The following is a 27,375-nucleotide window of genomic DNA, read 5'->3' on the forward strand; positions in this document are numbered from 1 at the left end:
TTGAAAAAGTCAAAGCCTTTGAGTTGTTCTTGCAGATAATTAAGAATGAACTCATCGCAATAACATTTCAAAAGAGTCACGTGACAAAAAACAAATTCCTTTTCCACTTTGAGAAGCAGGAAGAATTGAAGGAAGGAAGAACTGGAAAACCAGCTCAACTCTTTCGATTACTTCACTTGGTCAATGCAAATGTGGGAATGAACCGGCTCAATTAGAGAGAGAGAGAGTTCCACCCACAAAGTAGCATCAGCATTCAAAGACTCAACGGGAAGAGAGAGAGAGACAGACACACAGAGAGAGAGAGAGAGAGAGAGAGAGAGAGAAAGACAGAGACAAACACACACATAGAGGCAGAGAGAGTGTGGTGGGGGGGAAGAGAAAGAGGCGAGCAAAACAGCGTGAAGCAATGGCGCCTCTTTCTTCTCGCCCTCCCCTCTTTCGCGCCGTGACGCAAGCTCTCGGGTAACCCGAGACTGCACATTGGCAGGGCGCGCGCGCGCGCGCAGACCCTGACTCAACCAAATCTTCGCTTCTTCCTCGACTTCTCTCCCCCCCCCCGCCTCCGCTTTCATTCTTTAAGCCCTCCCTTTTTCACAACTCTGAGCCATCCTCCCCTCCTCCCCCTCCACCTTCGGCATCTCCTTCCCAGTCCCTGGAGTTGGTATGACAGAAACTCATTAATGCAGCTTTCCCGACTTTCCCGGGAAGACAGATAAGGTGGAGGCGGAGGGCTTGACAAGGGAAAAAAAGAGGGTGGCGCCTTAGCGCCTCGCCGAAGCCCGGCCCGCCCTCCATTTCTTCTCAGTCTGACTTTGCCCGCTGGATTTCGGGCTGGTATTTTTTTTTTCCCCCCTAATCTTTCCCGCCAGCCTGCTTTCCCAGCAGCCATGAACCGCGTGGGGAAGAAAAACGAGGAGACTCTCATCGAGATGGGGCAGACCCACGACGGTGAGTAGTAGGCCAAGAGGAGGGGCGGGAGATTTCGTGGTTCCTTCATTTGCAAGAAGGCTTTGCCCAAGAAGAAACTCTTCATCTCGCCGAGGCGGCGGTTTTGCCAGATCTCGGGAATCTTCGGGCTGCTTCAATCCCACGGTTTCCACGGCTTCTCCCTATTGCGATGCTGAAGGTTTTGGGGGGCCTTCTGCTTTCGGATCCGTATAACGGTGCTAAGCCAACCGGCCGGATCCGGGCTGGGCAGGGCGGTGGCGTAGCCCGGTCCCGGCCTGATCGTCGGGTTCGACTGGTAGCAGTGAACGTCCGATTTTTTTTTTTTTAAATAAAAAAACAAATGCTTTGCTTTAGGCGTGATTTTTCCAGCTGTCCGCGCGTGGTGGGGAGAGAAGATCGGTGAAGTTGAGGTTAACTGGAGTCAAATCAGAAGAAAAGCGTGGCTTCCCAGGCGGCCATAGCAGGAGGGCGGCACCCTCTTAAAAAAATGTTGACATTTCACCCCCCCCCCCAAAAAAACCCTCTTCAGATGATCACTCCTGCATTCATTGTTCCACAAGATTGCACGCTAATACACGTGCAAACGGAGCCTTGAAGGACAGGCAGCGCTGCATACCTGCCTTCTGTTAAGTAGAAGTAACGGTAGGGAAGTAGGTCTAGACTAGAGAGAGAATATAGGACGGGCGCTCGGTGATTTTAGAGTAGTAACAAAACAGGGGAATAAGCATATTTAGGCACAATTCTCCAAGAAAGAGAAGAAAAAAAAAGATTTGCCCAAGGGGGGAAAAAAGTCCCAAAGGTGCTTTTTCAGGAGGCAACTGAACTTTCTTGTTTGTTTGTTTGTTTTCTTTGAAGACCTTTTGCTTCTCATCCGAGAAGCTTCTTCAGCTCTGACTGGATGAAGAAATTTCTTGGATGGGAAGCAAAATGTCTTCAAAGAAAAAAACAAGGAAGTCCAGTTGCCTCCTGAAAAAAGCACCTTTGGGACAACCATGACCTGGATGACTGAGAATCTCTACAGACTTTAAGAGAAGAAAAAAAGGCTTCCGGGTTTTTAAAATTGTTTTTGAGAAATATATATCTCCTGTGTGGACTTTATTTGAGCCTAGAGTTTGTTCAGCCCCTTTTAAATGAAAAGCATTAAAATGCATGAGAGAGATGCTATTGTAAGAGAGGAAGTAACAAAATGATGGGGGTGGGGGGAGAGAGAAACCACCTCTTAATAGAATTGGGAAGCAAGTTTTGACTTTCTTCCCAGGACTGCTTAAAGTGCCATTTCACCTGATGGCATCAGAAGTTACTTTAGACCTTCAACTTGATGGCCCTATGCTCCTCTTCCTCTTTCGATGTTAACGTTTTATTTTTGTTGTGATCTTTCTGCTCATTTCCTCCTACTTGCCTTCTATGATGTTCTCATTGGAGAAAGATAAAGCAAGATGGAGTGATTATTTGGTTAGGCTAGGATTACAGTGTCAGCTATATCGTACTTCTTTTCCTAGAAAATGTTAATTGCAGATACACAAATTATTGAACTTTTTGAAAGTGTCAAAGAAGCACATGAATGTTTCAATCATACGTCCAAGAACTTCAGTTGGACGGTTCTCAGAATTTCTCAGAATTCTAAACTTTCTCAGAATTTAATCCACATACTATAGTATCTTTTTGCAGCAGTTCAGCAGTTAGGTTGTACATTTTACAGGCAATGAAGTAGCTATTAAGATAGATTGTATTTTAGGTACTACAGAAGTTTATTTATTTAGAACATTTATTTGCCACCCATCTCAGGTGGGGGAGGTGGGGTTGAAGTTTAATTAGTCAACCACCTTCAGTATGAAACTCTCCCATTCGGTCCCCAAACCATTTTGCAGAGTCAGGTCCTAAGAGTCTTTCAAAATATCAGGAGGGTGGGAGCTAATCTCAGCTCAGGGGGTAAGATGTTCCAGAGGGCAGAAGTCACCGCAGAGAAGGCTCTTCTCTTGGAACCCACCAGCCAAAATTCCTTGACTGACAGGATCTGCAGTTGCCCCCTCTGCCAGCACAGATTGGATGGGCCAGTTGCATCAGGCTGATATCGTTCTTCAAATAGTCTGGTCCCATGCCATGCAGGGCTTTAAAGGTGATAGCCAACACCTGGAACACCTGGAAGCAAACCAATGTGGCTCCTGAAGCAGTGGTATAACATGGGCCACTCTAGGGGCCCTAAGAACTGCCCGCACCACTGCACTCTGTCAATGCTTTCAAGGGTAGCTCTATATACAGTGCATTGCAATAGTCCAAACATGAGATGGTTAGGGTTTGAGTGCCTGAGTGCAGGGACTCCTGATCCAGGAAAGGCCGCAACTGGCACACAAAAGTGTCACCTAGCTGTGACTGCCACCTATTCTTTGAATTGCGGACTGGATATGTCTTGGAAAGTGCCACCCCATCCAAAACTGTCATAAGTCCCGAATCTTGAAGCTCCATGTACCCAAAGCCATGCTGTCTTGCCAGGGTTCAGATGAAGCCTATTGTCCCACATCCAGGTCCCCACAGCCTATAGGCAACACCAGAGTGCAGCCACAGCATCACTTGGGTTACCAGGGGTGAAGATATAGAGCAGAGTATCATCAGCATACTGATGATACGTCAACCCATAGTGACAGATGATTTCACTCAGTGGCTTTATGTAGATGTTAAAGAGTGGAGAAAGTATTGAGCCCCATGGCACACCACAAAATAGGAGCCAACAGCTAGATCTCTCACTCCCTTTTAACACCAATTGGGACCAGCCTTTGAGAAAGAAGCAGAACCAGCATAAGATTCTGCTGGTACAGGTGTGGATGATGGAGTAAGGTAAAAACAGAGTAAAAGACAAGGACAAGTTACCTAATTCTGGTAGACAGGAAAACCAAACAAACACTGTACAAATGACATAACATACTGGAAATGGCTAGCTTGGATTAGTGACTTCAGCAACCACCTCCTAGAATGGCTGTACTGTATAAAACGTAACCTGTTTTCACATATTCAGCAGATACTTGGGTGTACGTGAGCTCTGAAGCTGAGCGTATGGATTGGAAGCAAACAATGCTGGAGCTGTAGTCTAAGTGCAAAGTTATAAAAGTATACTGGAACAAAGCAGTGTAAAACCACTTTCATTCAGTTGCCAAGAAAATTATTCGGACATGACCATGAAGTTAGCTTGATGTAGAAGTTAAATTAGGGTTCTTAGTCCATCGTCAGTGCACTGAGTGGTTTAAGTTTACCACTTTTGGTGCAACCTACCTCACAGATGTGGCAGGGAAAAAGTTGGAGAAGGAAGAGTTACACATTGCTAGCTTGAGCTCTTAAAGGAAAGGCAGGATATAAATTGAACAAGTAAAGTATAAAATGGTTTCCAGATTTTGAGTTTGACTCAAAGGAGACTTTACCTCCAGCATCTTATTTTAATCATTTGGATTTCAGTGGCTCCCTAGTGCTCTTTCTAAGGTAAAAATGATTTAAAATTTAAACTCATGATGTGCACAATTTATTTCTAATGTCATTGTCAAATTCCATGTTTTATATTGAAGATGAAACATCAAAGTAAATAATTCTGAAGTTGCAAACCAGTGGGCTTTATGTGAAATAGATGTAGTCTGAATACTACATAATGTGTAGATACTACTTTAAGGTATTAGCAATAGCATTTAGATTTTACAAGTGCTTTACAGCCCTCTCTAAGAGGTCTACTGAGTCAGCATATTTCCTCCAACAATCTGAGTCCTCATTTTACCAACCTCAGAAGGATGGAAGGCTGAGTCAACCTTGAGCCTGGTGAGATTTGAACTGCCAAATTGCTGGCAGCTGGCAGTCAGCAGAAGTAGCCTGCAGTACTACACTCTAACCACTGCGCCACCACGGCTCATAGGTTTATTTTCCAAGATAATCAGTACAACCTCAACTTTTATCTATGTAAGAAATTAAGTGTCATCAAATTTGTCTTGGCTCTTAGTGACTATATAGGTGGATCTTTCTCCCTGATACTTTCCTTATGGTTCAGGTCTTCCAGTGGCCTACCCATTGCTGCTATGATCAAGTCCATCCTCTTTGCATCTAGGCATTCTTTTCTTTCTTTTAGCTTTCACCTTTGCTAGCATTATGGATTTCTCAACAAAGATAGATCTTTTCATAATGTGACAAGTACGATGACTTAAGCATGTTCATTTGTGCCTTGAATTGATTTGTTTGATAATTGGTTTGTTTGTTTTCTGGGCTGTCCATGATAATCTCTGGCATCTTCTCCAACACCAAAGTTCAAAAGCATTAATAGTCTTCTTTCCTGCTTCTTCTTCAAAGTTCAACTTTCACTTCAAAGATCAACAGTTCATTTCATGCTGTTATCATACCAAAATGATACCCATGTGTTTTGGATTAGTGTAACATGATCTTTGGATCCAGAGGCGTGCTATTCTATTGCATTAAATTAGTCATATTCTACTGAATTTAGGCATCTCAAATTACCTACTACATTATAATAATGTGAGTGTAATACCGGCTATTACTGTTAATGTATTTGTCATGTATTTAGTACACTACTCTTCACAGGAATTAGGACCAGAATTTCTAGTGGTAAGTGGTGCAGTTGTAAAGCATGATATAACACACAGGTGTCAAACTTGCAGTGTCATGTTGTAAATGCAAGCTGGGTATAAATACCATTCATTAAGCATCTTCTTAATTTGAAGGGTCACTGAATGAATAGTTCTTAAGCAAGGACCATGTGTGCACAAAAAATACTGCAGCAATTGTGGAAATTGCTGCTTCAGTAATTGTTAACAGCTCACTTCACACCAATAATTACCTGGCCCAGCTACTTTATTCCACATACACTACTTAAAGGGTATACTTATTTGGGTATGTAGAAAAAAGTGCCATTGGGAAAACTATATGGAAATGTGAAATTAATGCAGTTAGTTTGTTGAGGACACCTATCTAGTAAAGAGTCTCTGTACTGTCAGATTCCAGAGAAGCTTGGGAAATTCCAATATCATTACATGATATTATCGATGACTAGGATGATGGTTAATAAGTGAAGATATAATGTATGCGAAGTAGCTGTGCATCTGAATCCTAGTAGTAAAATATGGCTTTCACTCATGCTAGAATAGATTGGACTCCTTTAAAAAGAAAGCTACATTTTTGGGAGATTTCTTCTGATCCTGACTTCAGTACTACCGTAGATATCCAAGTTTATAGCAACTCAGCATGTTGACTTTTTAGCTCTATATTATTTATAAACAGGATATCATAGTTCATCCTCAATCAGCCTGCTCACTATTAGGTTCATATGTGGTGGCTTTCTTGTCACTTCTAAAGTACATTTGCTTGGACAAGAGACAGAATCTTCTTTGTAGCTTTGCCTGGATATTGGAACTTCCTACTTAGGGATATTTGCCTAGTATTTCCCTGTTTGGCCTCCCACTTCAGTATTAAAACATTCCTATTTAATTCTTTGTTTTTTAAAAGCCAACTTTGTTGATTTCCTCCCATAATTATTTGCAATCTTCCTGGCATTTACTCCCCCCTCCCATTTTTCCTGACTTTTTATTTTGTTCTGTTTCATTAAGGTTTTGTAAATATATTGTTATGTTAATTTATATTACTGGTTTTTTACTTTGTCTTAGTTTTCTAGGTTGTCTTGGACTACATGATAAAAAGTATGATACGAATAGTTGTTAGTATCCTTATAATTATGAGATGAGATATACCAGCATAACTTGAAAGTAAAAGTATGTTACTATCATTGCACTGGAAAATATGTTTTCTGAGCTAATTATAGGATGATTTGAGAAACATTTCACTTTTCAAAAACATTGTCTAAATTATTTATAGCATTTCTAAGTCATTTTCCTGAAGCAGACTGTAATGGAATTATTTCTCTATGACTAAGGGAAAGGTTAATATTTACAAAGTACATAGCTGATGGTATTCTAAAAGCTTTTACTGAGCATGTTCTGTGAGGAGAAAAGTCATTACATTTAATTTTGCCCTGCATTTTCTGTCTTTTCTTCCTTGAGGAGAACTATGGTGGTAGTTTTCTTGACATTTTCACATCAACAATAAAGAGGTCATGTTTTGTCTTCAAGCTCTTTATTCAAAAGATGAAGCATGTTATATTTGAACTTGATTTTTCCCCCTAGAACTTTTGGCCTTCTGGTTTGCAATTTTTATTTTATATCTTGAAGATGTATTAAATTATTCTGATGATGTTGGATCCAGGTAATATCAAACAAAACTTTTCTTTCTATCATGCCAGTAAATACCAAGGGCATGCAAGTCAATATTGCAAGTCAATATTTTGTTAAAATGCAAAACAAGTATTATGACTTAATCTCTGACCCTTATTTGTCAAAGCATGCCAGTACAACAAAAAAGAGTAGAGTTCACAGCACAGCACATATTTTATAATGTGTCATTTTTTTGTTTCATTGCTATCCCCACACATATCCATAGGATTTGTATATGCAAATACATGGAACTATAATCTCCCAGTCATATAACTGGATGCAAATATACATTCTCTCAGCTTGGGAGCAGTAGAATGTCTAGAGGAAAATTTTCTCTCTATGTCTGTCTGAAAACTGGAAAATACGTTATTTTCTGATAATCTTTCCAATCCAGTCCCCAGCTGTCATGCTTTTAAAGTGCCAATTTTTAATGACAATGTCAATGAACATGCTACTGAAAACAAATTTAAAAAATTAGTAAAGCTTTTGGGAAGCTATTGAGATAAGCATTCAAAAGTTCTATTTTTCTTTTGGTTGGTTAAAAACACAGACTCTTCCTTTTCTTATTAATAACTGCCTGTTTCCAAGAGAAACTTTGCAATAGTGTTACATTTGCTTTGCATATTTCTTTAAATTTAGGAAAGGCGACTCAGTGTAGATCTCTATAAAACCAGGAAACAGCCACTCACTTCGTCTCTTCTGCCCTTTGACTGAAAAATGAAGCTGCGTTTATTCACCATAAGTCACATCCCAGGTCAGATACCATTGAAGGACCAAGATAAGCTCATTTAAAGAACGATGATAGTTCTTTTGCTTTTTAGAGTGGCATAGTAGTCTCTTAAAGGGCTAGTAAAAGTATTGTAGGCAATTGTGCTATAGCACCACACAAATCTTCATCTAAACTATTTCCTTCAGCTCTGCACAAAGATGGAATTTCTCCTTGCCTCAGGTGAGCAAAAGGATAGAAATTTTGAAATTTAGGTGCTTCAAATGTGTTACTTATTGTTGTTGAAGTGTTAGAATGAGGTAAGATACCAGTGTACACCAGCAATAAATAATTTTACATAGATTATGGCTGTATTTGCATTTGTTGTCATGATTAATTTAATCATAGTTTATTTAGCTCAGTTTGGGGGAGGGTTCATGATACATTGTGCCATAAACTAATATACTTTATATGTTATACATAGAATTCTATTCTTAGAATTAAAATATAAACTCTAAAACCCAAATTTTGGATGTGGCATGTTTTCTATATAAGGTTAGAGCCTAAGAATGGTTTCTAGTTAGAATTAATTTCTTCACTTTTACTTTAAAAGTAATTTTATAGTTATTCTATACATTGAGACACATTCCCACTTTTTTATTCTGTAATTGTTATTAAATACTTTTTAAAAGGATAAAAACTAATACAAGCTAATACTAAATTAGAGAAATAAAAGAAAAAAATTGAAGGGAAAGCTACAATTTCAAAGAAAAAGTAAAAGAAATAGAAAAGAATGAAGAAAGATACAAAGGGGTAGCTTCTAATCTTTACAGAAGTTGTAAGTGTAATTTTAAGTTTGCATTTTAATCTATGGTAACAATATAACTTCTTTTTTTATATCTTGCCTAATCATCAAAACCATAGATCACAAGTTCATTTTTTTCTTATTTCATGGAAAATCAATAAGGTTTCAGTCAGCATGCATAACCACTTCCATAGTATTACCGAAAATTATGCTAATGAAACTGGTATAATAAACCTGTTTAAAGCTGGCAATTGTTACAGGTGTTAACAGTGTTACATGTGTTGCCATGCAACATGTAATTTATTTCTTCCACACTCTTCCGGTAAACATGAGATAAATTAGGTATTTGGGCCTTGTGTGTGTCAGAAATTTTTCAGAAGTGCTTCCCAAAACTACACAATCTCATAAGAACCTCAGGCTTCTTTTCTAGGCTTCTTTAGAGTCTGAAAATGTTGTTTTAAGGAGTCTTCTCATTAGCTAAGTTTTAGTTTTTAAATCAATGGCACTTTTAATTTTATGAATAGATGGCAGGTCTTGCACTTGTGCCTGGTTCAAAATGATTTTTTTCCCCGGAATCATGTTTTGAAGCAGGAACAGCTCTAATGACTATTCTCAAGGTAGTACTTAACCAAATGTATTTTTGGTTTGTTGAACATCTCTTACAGAATAATTAACCTACCCTTGGGATGATTCATACATTATGTTTGCATGTTTATCAAGCAATCTCTATGTATACCTAGTGAAAATATGAAATAAGAAATACATTATTATTTTAACCAAGTGACTGAAGTGATACAATTAGGTACAATACATGCTTGTCAGTAATTTGGTTAGAAATTGTTCATTTCCCCTTATTTACTCCATGCTATTACATGAAGGGAATAGAGTAATATTCTATCACTATAGTTACAGAAAGATTCAGATTTACATGATTTACGAACATAAAATATATCAATGTTGAAATGTTGAATATTATTTGTATGGAATTTATTAAAGGGTCACTGGGATAGGGAATTTAAAGGATTTAAGGCTGTGGCTTTTTTTATTTAATTTTGTAGCATGCATTATCAAGCAGATAATTGCTATTCATTCTCTTACTGATATTAATGAGCAGAAACTTCTGAAAAGGGCACTCAGGGAAGTGTGAGATGGGAGAAGGCAATTTTGAATTCAGCAGTTTGAGTCATTCCATTGCTCCAAATGATTCCAATGTTGTTTTCATTTCTTGATGATATGCTAGATCAGGGGTGTTAAACTCAAGGCCCGGGGGCCAGATCTGGCCCACGGAGTCCTTAGATCTGGCCCGTGGGGCTGCCCTAGAAACAGCAAAGGACCGGCCCACAGTGCCTCTGCCAAATGGACGTTGGGAGGGCCTCTCTCTTTTTGATTGTGATGGCCTCCTGCTGCCCTCTGCCAGTGAAAATGGAGCTTGGGGAGGGCGTCCCCTGAGCTCCATTTTCACTGGCAGAGGGCAGCAGGAAGCTGTCATGGCTGAAAATTGAGCTCGGGAGCTGGCAGAGCGCTCAGGCCACCACAGAAGCCCCCGACACAAGTGACATCAAGCTGCCATGCCCATCCTGGCCCACAGGGTCAAACACAATCCTGATGCAGCCCTCAATGAAAAGTTTGACACCCCTGTGCTAGAACCATTTTGACTCCCGTGACAGATAAACACTAGTAATCTCTTTGTTACTGTTATTCAGAATTTTATGATTTGTGCAGGACATTTCCTAACTTTCTTATATGAAGATACTCTGTAAGATATATTGGTGATTGATCAGTGCTAGATTACAGTATTATACTGCTGGCCTTGGCATGTAAAATTGTATGATTATCTCAAATTGGAATTGTTGTATCAACTAGTCTAAACAGAAATATAATGAACATACGTACTTGTCTGTATGCAAGGTAGATGGATTCAGTTACAGTGGCAATAAGTGCACAATTAAAAGGCTTGACAGATCATCATGGAGAAAATTGATATAGTCATTAAGCATTGATACTGACTGGATAGTACATAATGAATCTATGCATGCATGTATAAAAATACTAGGAAATAAGATAAAACATTCCTTAAAATTTTAAAGACTAGCTGCCATTGAAAGATCAAATAAATAATTTTCTTTTGATGTTGACTTTGGAAAAACATTTCCCCCAAGTAGCGTAGGCTTCTGCATTCCTGGCTCAAAATATACAGTATATTGTTGAAGACACTTTTCCTAAACTCATGTTGAATTTAATGATTTTGGGGACTAATTTCACAAGGAGACAATTGAAAATAAAATATTTGTGAGATACCTGGAAGTTAAATACTGAAATCTGTTACACAGCTTATCATGTTTATCTAGAATTTCTTAATTCAGTCAGTGTTTTATTTATTCATTCAATTTTTCAACCTTTCTGATAAGAATATATTCTTTGGGACTCTCCAGGAACCCTAATATTTACAGGTACAGTGCTATTTTATAATTTGGCATTCTAAGTTGTGATCCTTTTTTTTTTTTTCAGCAGAACTGTTTTAATATCAGGAACATTTCAAAAATATCAAGAATATGGCAACCACATATGGTAATATGAACCAGATATTTTATTACACTTCCAACATTTATCTGATCTGTCTTTAAACATTTGGTTCATATTACCATACTGTATGTAGTGGACATGGTCAAAAGCAAGAAAATATTGGATGAAAATACACACATGGCTGGAAGAAATGATAAAACAACATATAGACTTGAAACCAGAGATATTTTTGCTGGGCATGCTTCCAGAAAAATATGATAAAAAGACTGCATATTTGATTCTGCAGCTAGAATTGTATTTGCGCAACAATGGAAAAATGATAAGATTCCCCCATCTGAGATTAGATTGTATTAGATTGTACAGAAATGGATAGATTAACACTTGCTATTAAGGATAAAGAAGAAATTGAATATTTTTTTTATATGAGACGTATTCTATCAATGACTAGATAACAGAAATAGAGGTTTGAAAGGAGGAGATATAAATGGAGGAAATGGGATAGAGTTGTTAAAGATGAGGTTAAAGGTTAAGTATTAATGTTATTATATTATTAATATGGTGATGACTTATGACAACAAAGATGTATAAATGTGACTATTTAAACATAATTGTACCCAGAACACACACTGTTTGATAAAAATTGAATGTTATATAAATAAAACAAAACTTGGGGGAAAAAAAGAATATGGCAAGATGTTAGAACTCCCTGTGTCAGTGACTGCCCATAAATTTAACGTTGGTCATTATTTTTTTTTTCTTAGTTTGATTTTGAAAATTATACAGTGATCTCTGGGTTGTTATTCAAAGAGGTTTTCTAAACTACAAGTTAGGAGATCCAAGAAGCTATAGTTAGCAAATGTTGAGCAAGCCTGACAACTAAATACAGAAAATGGATACTTAAAAAACAAACAAAACACACACACACACACACACACACACACACACACACACAAAGCTATGATAAAGCTAACAGCCATTTCTTAATTTGTCATGAGTGTATCCCAAAGTTAAATGGTAAAGGGGATTTCACAATTATTTCAAGGAGAGAAAGATTATATTTCTAAGTTTAAAACTAATCTCGGAAATAAAATATGTTGGCTTCAAACACCCCCAATTCTGGAAGATTATACTGGCTAACGGTAGTAGAAATTGTAATCAAATACATCTGAAGCACTTCATTTTGGGGGAGTTTTTTGCTTGATTTTTCCCCCCCTGAGATTATCTAGAATAAAAATTGAAAGCTAGTTTTGTTTGCTTTAAAGTATCTTGAATTTTTTTAAAAAAATTGGAAATACAAAGGTGATTTCCACATTGTTATTTGTTATTCTGCTTGTATAATACTAATTCCTAAAAATCATTTGGTAATTTATAGAGAAAATAAATCTAAAATTAAACATTAGAAACACTTAAAATAGCAATTGAAACCAAAACTGGGCAAGTGAGCTTATTAATAAGCTAATCAACACTAAAAATCCGGTTCAGAAAAAGTCTTTCAAGGGTCTTTTAAAAAGCTAATAGGGAATGCATTCCAAAAAATTAGTTCAACGACAGAGAAGTCCTAATTCCAAATCCCTGCTTTATAACTTGGGCCTACTGTAGGCTAGTCTCCTCAAATAATTTCAGTAAATGTGAAGATTCGTCATAGAGAAAGAAGCATGTTTTCTCAAATAGAATGGTGCAATCCAAAGTTTTTCAAACTTTCCGATGAGTAGACTTCAACTCTAAGAATTCTGGCTTGGCAATTCAGAGAATTGAAGTCTACACATCTGAAAGTTTCCAAAACACTGGTCTAATGACCAGCACTTTGTATTGCTCCATATGTGAATTGGCAACCAGCTTTAAACACCAGTGTGATTTTTTTTTCACTTTTTCCACAAATCAACCGGTCAGACTTTACACAACTGAAGTTTCCAGAACAGGCACAAAGGCAGCCCCTATAGAATCTATAATAACAGTCAAAAATAGAGTTATCATCACATATCTTTTGATGGATATGTTCCTGAAAGAGATTCCTTTGGCCTATCACATGAATTGATAAAATATGTTCCTGGATTTGCCTCCGTTGGAGAACAATGATGAGATTTGGGTTCAGAAGCAACCTCAACTACATCTATTCTGATAGAATAGATTTCCATTCATAATAAGTCAATTTATGATGTCTCTGGAATTAGAACTTTTCATGATAAACAAATCTGCTAATGGTTCATATCCATTAGCTAGGAGTGAAGATCATAAACGATTATGGCTGGTTTTACTCATGCATTTTTAAACAAGCCATTTAAATGGCTTAACATCAAACACTGGTATAATTTTAAGCACAAATTGCAGTAAACCAGTGTTTAAGAGGATGTCACCATAGCTACACTGAGCTAGGCAAGGCAGTTGAGAGATTTGTTGTGAATAAGGGAACTGAGAACCAAACAAGCAATAGGAAGAAAGATTTAAGCAGAGGAACATTTAACCAAAAGTTGAGCAATACCGCAAAGCTACAGCCCATCTAAACCACATCTAAAAGCTACTGTTTCTGCTAGAACAGTGTAACTTGAAAATCTATTGTGACATTAGCCTGACTGCAGTTCCTAGAAGAGGGAAACCAAAAATGCTTCCTTTTTATTCTTGTTGTGATTTAACAAAGTTTGTAAAGAACAGTGTAAACCACTGGTGTCAAACTCACGATGTCACATCACAACTTCTCCCCCTTCACTAAACTGGGCATGGGAGTGGCCAGTGCGTGATGCATCCAGCTCACGGGCCATGAGTTTGACACCCTGGTGTAAACCATACTTCATTGTAGAAATAATACATGCAATTATCACCTTGCCTTTTACTGAATTTCCTCTTTACTGTATATGTAATTTAAACATTTGGTGGTCAAAATTTCTTACAACTTTTCAGAGACAGAATTCTGAATACCTTATAGCTATTATCCCTACTGTTCATTTTGTCATTTTGGGAGACCCTCAAAACCTGGTAATGTGAACAGACCTGACATTCCCAGGGAACTGGAGTTTTGCTTAGATGGCTCCATTACTGAGGTGTCCATTTTTATCCTCTGTTCATGTTGGGCTTTGCATATTTGTTTTTCATACTACTTTTTTCTTAATGTAAAAAATAGTCACAATAAAAAGTATTTTTTTAAAAGCGTAAAATCTACTTTTTGGTGACTATTTTTTTATGAACTATTCACAGAGTTAGGCAATATCGGGAGCTGGAGCTTGGCCTCTCAACCATCTGGATAGCATCAGGAGACTATCTGGTGATGTGATTACATCATAGGAAAGACTGATGTGTGTTTATGAAGGTGGTTTTGGAATTTTATGGTATAATGGAAGTAGGAAGCAAATTATTTATATACCCCCTCTTTCCACCCTTTAAAATGGTCCTGAAATTGTGCCATTAACATTTGAAAGTAAAACCTGGCATGGTTTGAATATAAATTTAGGTATGAATATTTAAAACTATTGTTTGTTCAACAGTATGAAATAACAAACTACAATAACTAGAGTTTGACATAGTAATTTTTATTTATCAATTCTGCTAAAATTAATTATCTGGCTGAGTCTGGCTGACACAGCAAACTGAGATTAATCTAAAATGAAAATAAATGCTATTCAACTCTTTCATAACGCCACGCTGGTGACAAAGGGAAAAACTCACTGCAGAAGTTATACTGGACTCCTTTTCAGAGTTATGGTATATTTTTATACCAAACCAGCTCCTTCTTTGATACATTTCAAGATACAGGAATAGTTCAAGGACAACATAGTGTCCATATCTAATGAAGCAATAATAATTCCTGGGAGAAATTGATTTGAATTACTTTTGTAATGTATACAGTATATTACAATTCTGGTTCTTTCTTTTTGTGTATGTTCTGATTCAGTTTTAACACCTAAACACTATGGTCTTCTTGTTACTATTTTTAGAAGTGGTTTGTCATTGCCCACTTCCTTGAGCTAACAGAAAGTAATAGTTACCCAGATAGATTTATGCTTAAAGCAGGACTAGAGTTCACGGTTTTCTAGTTTTTAGCACAATAAGCTAACTCTCCGTTCTAGGTTAGAGCTCATTATTTGGTTTGTTAATGACTACTCCTGCAACATGTTAAATATAATGAATCATGTAAATATAAACCATTGATATTTGTTTGAGTAAGTGAAACTGTGTTAGCAAATATCTTTTTAGTTACTCACATATCTTTGCAGACTCTTAAAATACTTGTTGCTTAGGTAATATGAGTTCTGGCTGTGCCAGCACCCCTGCAGTGATGTGATAATGATTTGGCAGCCCATTGTCAATGCATTCATACTTACAACCAATTGCCAAGCACCTCACAATTTCATGATTGCCATTTGCAACTTTCCCTGTGCTTTCCCTAGTAAGTCAGTGGGGAAGTCAGTGAGGAAGGTAGCTTCTACTCCTGCATATCTTCTTCCCTCAGCGGCACTCCAGCCTCATACATTCTATCCTCCCTCTTTGCACAATATCCCCACACATCCTTCCTGACCCACACTAGGCCACTCACCCCCATCTTATTTGCCCCCTCTATCCATGCCACACCCTTGCACATGATGTGAACTGCACCTCTTGTCTGCCCCCCCCACATACCTTCTCTGGCCCATTTCACAGCCTCACACGCCTGATCTATGCCATACTTCTCATGTAACCTTTCACACCTTCCTACCCCCTTCCTGCACCATACCGTTGTGCATTTTACCTCACCTGTGCTGCATCTCTCATGCACACTTTCACAACCTCCCTGATTCACACAGTGCCTCTTGCACACCTTCATGTATCCTAACCTGAATGATATCTCCCAGACCCTTCCTGCACCTTTTGCATGCCTCCTGACCCTCATCGCACCCTCTCTTAACTTGTGTGGCATCTCTTGCACACACCCCACACACTCCCCAACCCTCCCTTGCACTGTTATGCATCCTCCCTGATCCAACTGCATCTCTCAGGCATTCTCACTTATAGCCCCCCACTATCTCCCTCACCTGGCAACATCCACTTGTCTACCTATGGGCCTGTCTACCTTACAACTTTGTACCATCTTCCCCACTGACTTTGCTTGTGGGAAGGTGCCAGAAAGTTGCCTCACTGTGGAATATACACTTAACAATGGTAACTGGGACTGCAGGGACCACATCTCTTAGTCATGGAAATTCTGGTCCCAATTTTTGTTGTAAATTGAGGATTGTTGACATGCGTATACATGTATCAATGTGCACAATTTTGAACTAACTGAACTGTATTGATCACTCTGATCCACCAGCTACAGCTAGTCCTCACTTAACAAAGGTAATTGGAACTGTCACTAAGTAATGTGGCTATAAAGCATGACATCACATGGTTGTGTCACTGTGCAATGGAGATTCTGGAACTTCTGGTTACCAGCAGTTAAGCAAATCCTATGTCATTGTTAAGTGAGAACATCACAAGGTCACCATTTGTGACCTCCTGCTGCTTTCCCCATTGACTTTTTTTGTAGGAAGCTGGCAAAGGAGGTCACAAATGGCAATCACATGATTATGGGATGTTGCAATGTCATAATTGTGAGCCAGCATCCAACTGCTCAGATCACATTCACATGACCAAGGTGATGCTGAGACCAATGTAGATATGTGGACCAGTCACAAGTACCATTCTTTCAATGCTATCATGAGTTGATTCACTAAATGAGTAGTTCTTGAGCAAACACTACTTTGTACCCTTTCCCCCCCAAATAAGACATCCCCTGATAATAAGCCCAATCGGGCTTTTGAGCGCATGGCAATAAGGCCAAGTGCTTATTTCAGGGTTCAAAAAAATATAAGACAGGGTCTTATTTTCGGGGAAGCATGGTATATTGCTCTGGCTTAGTATGTAACAATGTACAAGGTGAAGAATTTCATTTTTCCTTTTGTTCTATATTGACACTTGTATGCTGCTGCTTCTGGGTTATAAAGGAGTCAGTATAGTTGCTAAAATCTGGGACTAATTATCAGAAATGAAAGCAGAATTATTTCTTCAGTGATTTTTTTTATATATATAATTGAACAAGTGTAGATGATACCTGTTTCAGTCCTAAAGGTGAAGTTGTTATTGGTTGTTTAGGAGAATGGCTTCTCAGTATTGGCACTCTGCAATATTGCAGAATATTTTTACCAGGGACATTAATGTACTACTTTTGTTACAGTCATTTTGACATTAATAATAACTCTAATTTATGATCTAGGTGGCTCACAACAAATAAATTATAATAAAATAAGTAAAAAGATGGCAAGTGTGTAGACCTTTTCATTTGAAAATTGTAAAGTTTAAATTCAATCCCTTTTACTCTTGCATTATTTGAATAATGTTGCAAAACTTGATCTTTGCTTGCTTAATATTTTAATACATTTAAAATCAAGGGGTTTTGTGTGTGTCTATATGTCTTATATAAGCAAGTGACAATATTTAATATTAAACAATATTTAAAATAGAAAACATGAGAAGTAAACATACTTTTTTCTATATTGTTCAGGAGAAGAAAGTAATGGACCTTTGTTTGAAAGTACATCAAATACAGATTCAGAATTTCCTGGCAATTCTGAGGTAAGCTTTTATTGTGAATATAAATGGTTTTATAAAATGAGATTGGCTATTGATGGAAGTTACTTGATAATATCTATAAACATTGCCAAACTTACCCCTTCAAACCATATTTGTATGTTTTTTAAATTAGTATTTATTTTAAAAATACTATTTAAACATATATTTATAATAATAAGATTGTGCATTCTTGTTGGTTGTGGCCCTGCAGAATTTTATGTTTGTTGACTTTCCAGCAGTGTAATTAGCACTTTGCAATCTACCACTGATGAGGAGCCATTCATAATATTCTGCTTTTCAAAAAAGATAAGTTAATTGTCAGTAAGTGTCCATAGTTCAATAAGGGATCTAAATTTTATCCTAGAATGAGTTCTGAAGAACTAAGTTGTATTTTAAAAACATCATTAATGAGAGTAGATGACCTGTAACACTGTTCAGCTTTTTCATTGCTAATCATTTGCAATATTGCATTTATTTTCTACATTTGATTGCTAAGAAAAAAAATTTTCAGTTGAGAATGTGTGTATCTCATGTTCATTTTTCCATTCTTTCCATTAATTTGAGTTAATATATTTTCCCTGCAGGTTAAGTCATTCATATAAGTGTCCACTAAACACAACATTTTTAACTAGTTAAAATAATACCCTTTACATCAATTCTCATGTGTTCCTGTTACTTTTAGGCCATCCTTAGATTAGTTCCCTGGGGAATTTAAAAACAGCACTAACACCTTCACCAAAGCTGTGCCAACTTTCGTTATCCTGAGTAGAAAATGACAGTGGGTGCATTTCAATTACTTTTCCCCATCATATATATTAAAAACAGTCTGGTAACCTCACATCCCATTAATACGAAAGATTTTTTTTTCTTTTTTCTCCTCCAGGCTGATTTGGAATGGGACCATTTAGCCTGGACTGGGTCTTTTTTAAGAGGAACAGAGAAACTAGTTCTTGTGTGTTCAATTCCTGTTCATACCTGTCTATGGAACCTTCCATTTCAGACAATTCCACTTGTAAGAGCTACTGAGATAATAATGATAATAATGATGATGATGATGATGATGATAATAATAATAATATTAATAATAATAATAATAGCCTTCTTCCCATGCAAATATCATTAGAAACGGCCTCAATTCTTCTCCCTCAACAAAAACGAACCTCTAGGTTATCTCAACTTTCACCAACTTTCAAAAATAGGACTGCTTTTTAAAGCAACCTAAATCTATTCGAATTTCTAATTATGGAAATGGAACTATACAGTTTCCTAACTTGCTTTGGATACAGTCTGAGAAGAAACTAGAATTGATCTTGAAGGCAAAGAGAAAAATAGTAGTAGCCAATATTGCCTTCTGCAAATAGCATAGTTTTGTCTTGTGCCTTGATCTGATTCTTTTTACAAATTTAATTCCATATCTCAATGCATTAATTTGATTTATATGCCTCCCTTCTCCGGAGACTCAGGGCGGCTTACAATGCGTTAAGCAATAGCCTTCATATTTTTGTATATTTATACAAAGTCAGCTTATTACCCCCACAAACTGGGTCCTCAATTTACCTACCTTAGAAAGGATGGAAGGCTGAGTCAATCTTGAGCCTGGGGAGATTCGAACTTATAGTAATTGCAGGCAGCTGAATGATAATAACAGGTTATTAGTCTGCTGTGCTACCAGGCGCAGACAATTATTAGCCAGACAATCTCTTTCCCATGGTATACACTTGTCAACATGCCCCAGATTAATATTTACTGTTTCATTTCGGAACCACATAATAGAAATTTCTTTGATTTGCACACTTGCTTATGCACCCTCTTTTCATTCAGGGTTGTGGGAAATGGTATGAATAGAAGGGTTTATTGACTAGAATATGATAATATAAATTACATAATTCTAAAACAATTAAATATAAAACAATCAAAATATAAAAGAATGACATTTATATAAATGTGAATAAAAAAGGAAGGGGGAAACTTTAGACACCTCAAATTCTACATGTATTTGTATATAAATAATTAACATAACAAATGAATTCTGGTTATATATCTAATTTGTTTTCTTAATTCACAACTTTTCAGACTCAGAAGTCACAGTGCAATTTGTTAAAGTTTTGAACAATCAGAAATACCGTAAATACTTTTGTTAATATTTTTAACTATTGATTTTTAGAATGTCTTATCAGACTTCAGACTTACTGTTTTGAAATTTCCTAAGAGAACAGTCAAGGTTTGAATTAATTTTCAAATATGATATTCTAGATACTAAGAACAACAGGGGAAAAAAAAACTATCCTGAAGTTTCAGTCAGGGTAATTTACAGAAGTTAGCAAAGGGATACAAATCAGTGCTCACAGTAAGATGTGGGAAAAAGGAATGAAAGATAAATAGAGATGCGAGGCAAGAAAAGGATCAAGATAGAAAAAAGCAAGGAATAAAATCAGTGAAGATTGTGCTAGATGGAAATTGGGCTGATGGATAGTAAGAGAAGATGGCAAAAAGTAGGGAGCAGGCTTGACATGTTTTAATTTGGGATAGACAATGGAGGAGGAGTTTGAAGCAGATGGAGGAAATGTGATTGGCTTTAGTTTAAGGTGGATAAGTTAAGCATCAGGATAAGGCAATGGGAACTGGAGAGCAAGATTAGATAGCTTTTGGCTACAAAGGCTGGATACATATTTATAACAATGTTAAAAGATGAGAAATTTTTAGCTCTTTAATTTTAGTTTATGGGCAGCAGGCTATATTTCCTACAAGATATTGCCTACAAGATAAATCAAAATATAAAAGAATAACATTTATATGAATGGAAATTTATGTAATATTTATATTGTATAAATATTTATATTATAGAAATAATATAAATATAATATTTATATTATATTTATATATAAATAATATAAAATATATTTATACAAAATATTTATATTATGGAAATATCATTAGGAGAATGCATTTTATTCATAATATTTAATGGGGTTGCTCAAATTGATTCTGATAGATCACCAAATATGTAAACCGTCCACTTTGCCTTTTACAACAAATTCTCTTATGCTTTTATTTTACGAAATTTGTGCAAGTACAGAGATGATCATTTATTTAAGTTTTTCAAACTAATTACAAACTAATAACCTAAGTCTAGTTTAATTTTTTTACTAAAGAACACTAAAACAAAATGCATGTTTAACAAAATTTTAGCCATTCCCCAATACATATTCATGAAGTTACTATATCTAGGCAATTGTTTCAGTTCCCCTATTTATATTTAAAACTAATACCTCAAGCATTTGTTCCCTTTTTTAATGTGTCACCATCACATATCAATGCAATTCACTTCATGTTTAACTGCTGTAAATGTAGCATGTTTAACTTCTGTAGCAGCACAGGCACTAAATTATGAAAAATAACTTTATTGTATTGAATTCAATATCATCTTGAAACCTTAGGTTGCATTAGGTTTCTGTTTTATATGGTAGTATGGATTGTATTCCAAAGACTGCTAGACTTGAAAATTGAATATCTTAAGTGAAACAAATTTGTGTAAGAATATTTAAAGAGCTTAAAAATACCATGTCAAAAAATTTTTATCGATTCCAAAATATATTATTGAGCCATTCTTTTATGTAGCAAACTTTAACAATTATAATCTTAAATGTTTGACAAAGTAGAGAAAATTAATGTGAAGCATAATTTATTAGTAGACTCCTATCTTGTTTAAATAAGTAAAAGATGACAAATGGCCTAAGTGATCCATTGTTGTTTTAAGAATTAAACTGGGAATCATTCATCACAGCATGAAACAAACAGCCACACTATCCCCCCCTCCCCGCCGCCGCCATACTCGTGAGTTCATCAAAACTGGACACTCCACAAGCAGTTCCGTCAACAGACACATTGACATACAAATCCCTCAGAATCCAAATCAACAGCCCAGCCAACCAGCAACCGACCCTCACGCAACTCCCCCCATGAGCAGTTCACCTCCCAATGACCCTGACCTGATGTAACCTCCTTATCACAAAACTCATCACAAGACTCACTAATGACTCACACCTGACTTATCACAAGAACCATCAGAAAACCCTCATTTGACACACCCACATCGGAAGCCCTTATAAACAGAAGAACACTGACACTGATATCCCCCAAACTTCAACTGAAGATGTTACCTAGCCTGGTAACGAAATGTTCAGAAACCATCCCACGAGCTTGGAGAAGGAACCTTCACCCTCATCCTATACCCGAGCTATAGATATTCACCAGTATTGCAAACAGACCCCCCCCCCAAAAAAAAAAAAAAAAACCTGCCACAGAGTTTTATGGTTGCTGCATTTTTATAAGCATCCTGCTGCTTTTGCACCACACTAACAGCATTATATTTTTCCATGATGCCACTGGCAGGGCCTAAGTACCACTGAGACCACATTGCTCATCTCTGACCTTCAAGGGGTAAGCAGCTACAGGGGAAGTGGTTATATATTCCTGCATGGATGGTATTGTGTTGCACTGTTTGCCAAAATGCGACAAAAGAAAAGAGAGACAGAGGGGAAAAAAGAGATTTTTCCAGTTTTCCTAAGATCTTTCAAAGAACCAAATTTATGTTTCAAAAGTCAGCAGATTGTAAGTAGCAGATTTCTTCAATGTGGCTGAAAAAGATTTGAACTTCAATTACAAGAATTCCCAGTTATATGAGAAGATATAGTTCTGATATGAATGAAAGATTAGAGGTTAAGTAAACCAGTTCTGTAGGGTTCTATATTTCTGAAATAATACCTTCATAAGGGGTGATTGCTTAAATACTACTGATTGCCTCACCAAAAACATAATCCTCTAATATTTTCTACTGGAAGAGTTTTGAAGAAAATTACTAAATGTATACTTGTATACAGAAAATAAATTTCTGTATTTATTTTCAAATAAATATTTGAAAAATCTGTCTAACACTGAAAACTGGAAAGGTTTTTATTTTTCTTTTCTCTTTTTTTTCTTTTTAGTGTTTGGTTTTGCTTTGGAATGAGTTTACCTTAAGGGTCTGGGGTCTTTTTTTAACAGAACTTTGGCTTGTTTATTAACACAAGATTCATTTCTACAGCAACAAAAAATTGCATGCACTCTCTAAGTCAACTACTTGTATATCACTTCCCTATAAGTTGCAGTGAAGGATCAAGTTGATATTTTTGGGTGGGGAGATTCTGAGGGGAATAGTTTAAAAGCTGAAGTCCAAGCAAGTATAATATAGCTTAGTCTTATAAAGTAAACAATTTCTAATTAGTAAAAGCAGAATAAAATTGTATCAGTTTTCATTACCTTGATGTATTCTGAAAATAAACCTAAAATGTACATTTTTTCCTTTACAAGTAATTTAAATGTAAATAATTCTGACATAGTAAGCATTTCAGCTCCCTCCTTGGATTGGATAGTGTTTTACTAACATATGTTTTCTATTACTAATATGCTTTTCTTTTGCCATGGGCCTTTTGGTGCATTTATATAGCTCATAGTTTTGATGTGGGAGCAGAGTTTTTCTATTACTGCCTTAAAATATTATATGGCGAAAAGTATAATAATATTGAAAGAAAATGAAAGTAAATTCTGAAAGCAGCTTACTCCAGGTTTGTGTTCTCTTTATGAATCTATATTTGAAATGCTGGTGAAAATTTTTTATTAAGGTTTGTATAACTTTTTATGTAGCAAAATAATTAAACTATGCAGTGCTTTTTTTTCAAAAGTGTAATAGGAACATTTATATTCTTCTGGTCTATGCTGTAATATCTTGAAAAATGTGGAGAGCACAAACCGCACAAAAATGCTCCATTGTTGTGTATATGTAATATAAAAGGATATTAATGTACGATGTGTGTTCACAGCTTTTCTTTAATATAAGATCTTAATCTAGGAAGGCATGTTGTGTTATGATAGTGGGAGTCTCTTGTATTGCAGAAATAATATAATGGCATTTTCTCCTATGGGAGAGGCACAAAGGACAGTACAATATTAAAAAGTCCAGTTTCACTGAGCATTGTCCATGCAGATTTTGCTTAAAAGAGAATCTAAAATCTTCAAGATGATCCGTGTCACCTTCTGTGATTGTACTAAATGCTGGATTTTCATAATTCTGATCATAACTATATACTAATTTCATAGCAATGCAATAATGTGCATGTTTGCTGAGAATAAAATTCCTTGGAGTACAGTAGAACTTATTTTTAGATAAGTATATCTGAGATACAGCTGAAAAAACTTGATGAACCTACCACCCTTCTAGCAATATACTGGCAACATACACTTGGCGAAACAAAGAGCATTTGCTCTTTTTTTCCTGCTATTTTTTTCCCCTTGCAAAACAAATAAATGAATCATATTTCTTCTCAGCAGAGATCTTGAGCATGTGGCTCCTTCAGTCTCTCTAGACTTCTACATTCAAACCCAGCCACATTTTTCAGAGTTTTCTCATTCTAAAGAGGGTGTGTGTGTGGACAGCTATGGAAGTTAATTGAGAGATAAATGGAGATTTATCCAAGATCAGGTTTCCCCTCCTAAATCAAAATTCTTTCTTCTGCCTCAGAAGTTAAAGCCACTTTGTACTAAATATTGATAAATGTAGCAAGAGACATGTTACATCTTATTTTGGATTTATTGCTAAAGAAAGGCCAACTATTTAATAGTATCACATTTTGATGAAAATTAAGGTCAGGAATAAAATAAGGCTTATAGTTGTTCCTAACCCTATAAGACAAAGGACACAATACGTGACTAATCTTGCATTGTAGCATAACTCTAAAAACATGGAAACTGGCTTGGAAGAATATAACTTCTCCATGTTGGTCCCATGAATATTATTGTATAGCTCTAAATGAATATTGTTTTGTTATATGGATTAATTACCAAATATTTAACCTGGATAGGATAGGGAAATGAATCTTTTATATCTGTTAAGAATCCAACTTCTTATATAACTTCTTTCTTTAACTTTATATAAAGATAAAATAAATAATTCAGGAAGTCTATAAATACAAATATGAGCCCTCAAAAGACCATGTCCATTCTTGTGACAGAACATCATTCATTCTTGTTGTAACCCCACCCATCATGGATCCAAGCTGTAACTTTCATCCATGAATAATAAATATGACAGGGTTATGGAAACAATGAGTCTACATCTCCTAAGAAGGTTATGGGTGGCTATTCTGGATACTACAGCATCCTTCATGAATCTGGCTTCCTATAGATGTGTTGAAGCATTCCAAAATAGCAGGACTGCAAATTCTGGCAGCTTCATTTCTAACATAGCCACCTTGAGTCGCCATGTGCGAATAGGTGGCAATATAAATTTCCTAAAATAAAATAAAATAAAATAAATAAATAAATAAATAAATAAATAAATAAATATCTGAAGGACAGCAGATGGTAGAAGGTTTTCTTGAAGACCTAAACAGACATTTCTTGTCCATTTTTTTCCTTCAGCTTGTGAAGTTACTCAATAGCCTGGTCATACAAAGTTGTAGAGTTAGGGTTTTTAGAGAGAGTTTGCTCATATATTAACACACTGTTGATTATTCCAGAAGTCTGGAAGGAGATTCAATCTGTTCCTGAAGCGACGTCTCAGGGTAAACCATTGACAAATTGTACCACTAACACCTGGATGGCTGCAGTGATAACAAGCTTCATTATGTGATGTCTTTCTTTAATAGGGAACAAGATGAAGTAATGAATTTTAGCCTATATCTCAAACAAAATAAATATAAATCACACACACTTAGAAAGAATTCAATACCTGTCAAAGGATATGATCCTAAAGCTGCCTGTATAGCTCCTGTTTTATTGAATGATATGAAGCAGCCTTATTTTATAACTCATTAATTGCTAAATATATTTTGTCACAATTGAAAAAAATATGTTTATTTGGAATAATTCTTGACATAAGATGCTATTTAGTAAGGTAGCATTTTAAAAATAGATATAAACCATTTAGGTACCAAATATGAGGTTGTAAATTCAAAATTCCTCTGTAGGCTATACTCGGCATCATAGTAGAGTTACCTTATGTGTAGGGTGTTATATTTAGTCAAACATGATCAAAGAGTAGAAGGGCTGAAAGGACTCTTAAAGATTATTTTATTTTACCCCAAGCCTACTATAAGAAACCACTAACATGATGCTTTTAGATCAGAGGTCTTCAAACTTGGCAGCTTTAATACTTGTGGACTTCAATTCCCAGAATTCTCCCGCCAGCTGGCTGGAGAATTCTGGGAGTTGAAGTCCACAAGTCTTAAAGCTGCAAAGTTTGAAGACCTCTGTTTTGGATAAATCATGCCATTGATATCCATACAGATGCCTTAAGTGTGAAATCTGCATACTGTTTTTATCAACGTCCAAAGAAGTAATATAGAATTTGGGAGATACCACAGCCACAATCACACACAAATACATACAGCATTAAATAAGTAGGCAGCATTTCATTACAATTTATTTGTCAGGCCTAAGCCCATAGACGACACAGTAAGTTCTTTATTTGCTTACACCTGATAGAATCTTGTCAAATGAAAGCTATAACCTTCAAACCTAATAGATACATTCTGGGAGATTCTAGGGAAGGGTACCTTGCATCTCTTCCCCCCTCTTCATTCCAGTGTGGGACTGTGCAGTTGCTTATGTTGGGCCTCTCTTTGTGCTGTCTCCCAGCTGCTGTCCCCACTCCTCCAACTGCACATTCCATCCCAACATTCAACCCTTTGGAATAAATGGGTCATTACTGTCTGAAACAGTTGGATTTTGCAGATTTAATTCTCAAGGAATTCAAAATGGCAGCCTCCAAAGTTTGCTACCTGCTGGACTGAGAGAGAGTGACTAACCCAGCTAATTTCTAGCCAGCACCTTGAGATCACTACATTGAATAGAATCTCAACAAAAAGTCTTGACCCAATCTTTCCTCTTCCCTATTTATTCTTTCAATCAAATACCTTTAGAAGACCTTGGACCTGCCTAGGTTTCTCAATGATCCACTTGCTCCGGAAATCCTGATGACACTCATGCCTCCCCCCTCCCCCCTCTTCTTTTCTTTTTCTAAACATCTAAACCATCCCCAGAAAAAGTATATGCAGGAAGTGCCATCTGAGAATATTGAAGTTTAGATGGTAGGAAAGACCTGACAAAGAACTGTTCTAGACTTTTCCCTCTAAAGTTTCCTTAGGGCTTTATCTTTTTTTATCTTTTTTTATTTATTTATTTTGAGGCAGAAGGACCCAGGAATCTCTTTTTGAAGCTCAGAAATAGCAAGTAAATTACAAAATTTGTGACAGTATGATGGTTACTAATCTCCTTTTGAAAGTAAGAAATATACAAACACTTAAACAATAATATTCCCAAAACCTGTGCAATCGTAAATATTTTTCATTCCCATAAAATCTGCAGTAGATTCCATTTCTACACATCTTGTTTACCTAAACTATAATATTATAGCACTTACTCTTTATTTTCAGAGCTCCTTCTGTGCTTTCTGCTTTTACTTGTTGTCACTTTATACAGTGAAATGTATAAAATTGCACTGGGACTAAAATACTTCTGCAACATAAAAGATT

The 27,375-nt window shown here is 36.3% G+C and overlaps 1 protein-coding gene across 8 annotated transcripts in view; it reads left to right on the plus strand.

Annotated features, from left to right (window-relative positions):
• Positions 1-460: 460 nt before the first annotated feature.
• The window catches only part of ANO5 (anoctamin 5), a 69,718-nt gene continuing 42,803 nt past the window's right edge, over positions 461-27,375 (plus strand). For 2 of the 8 annotated variants that reach the window (XM_034417248.3, XM_034417249.3), the window contains exons 1-4: positions 512-948; positions 17,739-17,809; positions 22,199-22,246; positions 25,360-25,404. In XM_034417248.3, coding sequence (XP_034273139.1) covers positions 888-948; positions 17,739-17,809; positions 22,199-22,246; positions 25,360-25,404 — 225 coding nt within the window. In that variant the 5' untranslated portion in view covers positions 512-887. Of the gene's footprint in view, positions 949-17,738; positions 17,810-22,198; positions 22,247-25,359; positions 25,405-27,375 lie in introns of all 8 variants that reach the window. The other 6 variants (XM_034417250.3, XM_087877696.1, XM_087877712.1 and 3 more) reach the window with 5 other exon arrangements.

This window comes from Pantherophis guttatus, chromosome 1 (genome assembly GCF_059756535.1).
Source record: "Pantherophis guttatus breed Tessera chromosome 1, ASM5975653v1, whole genome shotgun sequence".
Classification (NCBI taxonomy): Eukaryota; Metazoa; Chordata; class Lepidosauria; order Squamata; family Colubridae; genus Pantherophis; species Pantherophis guttatus.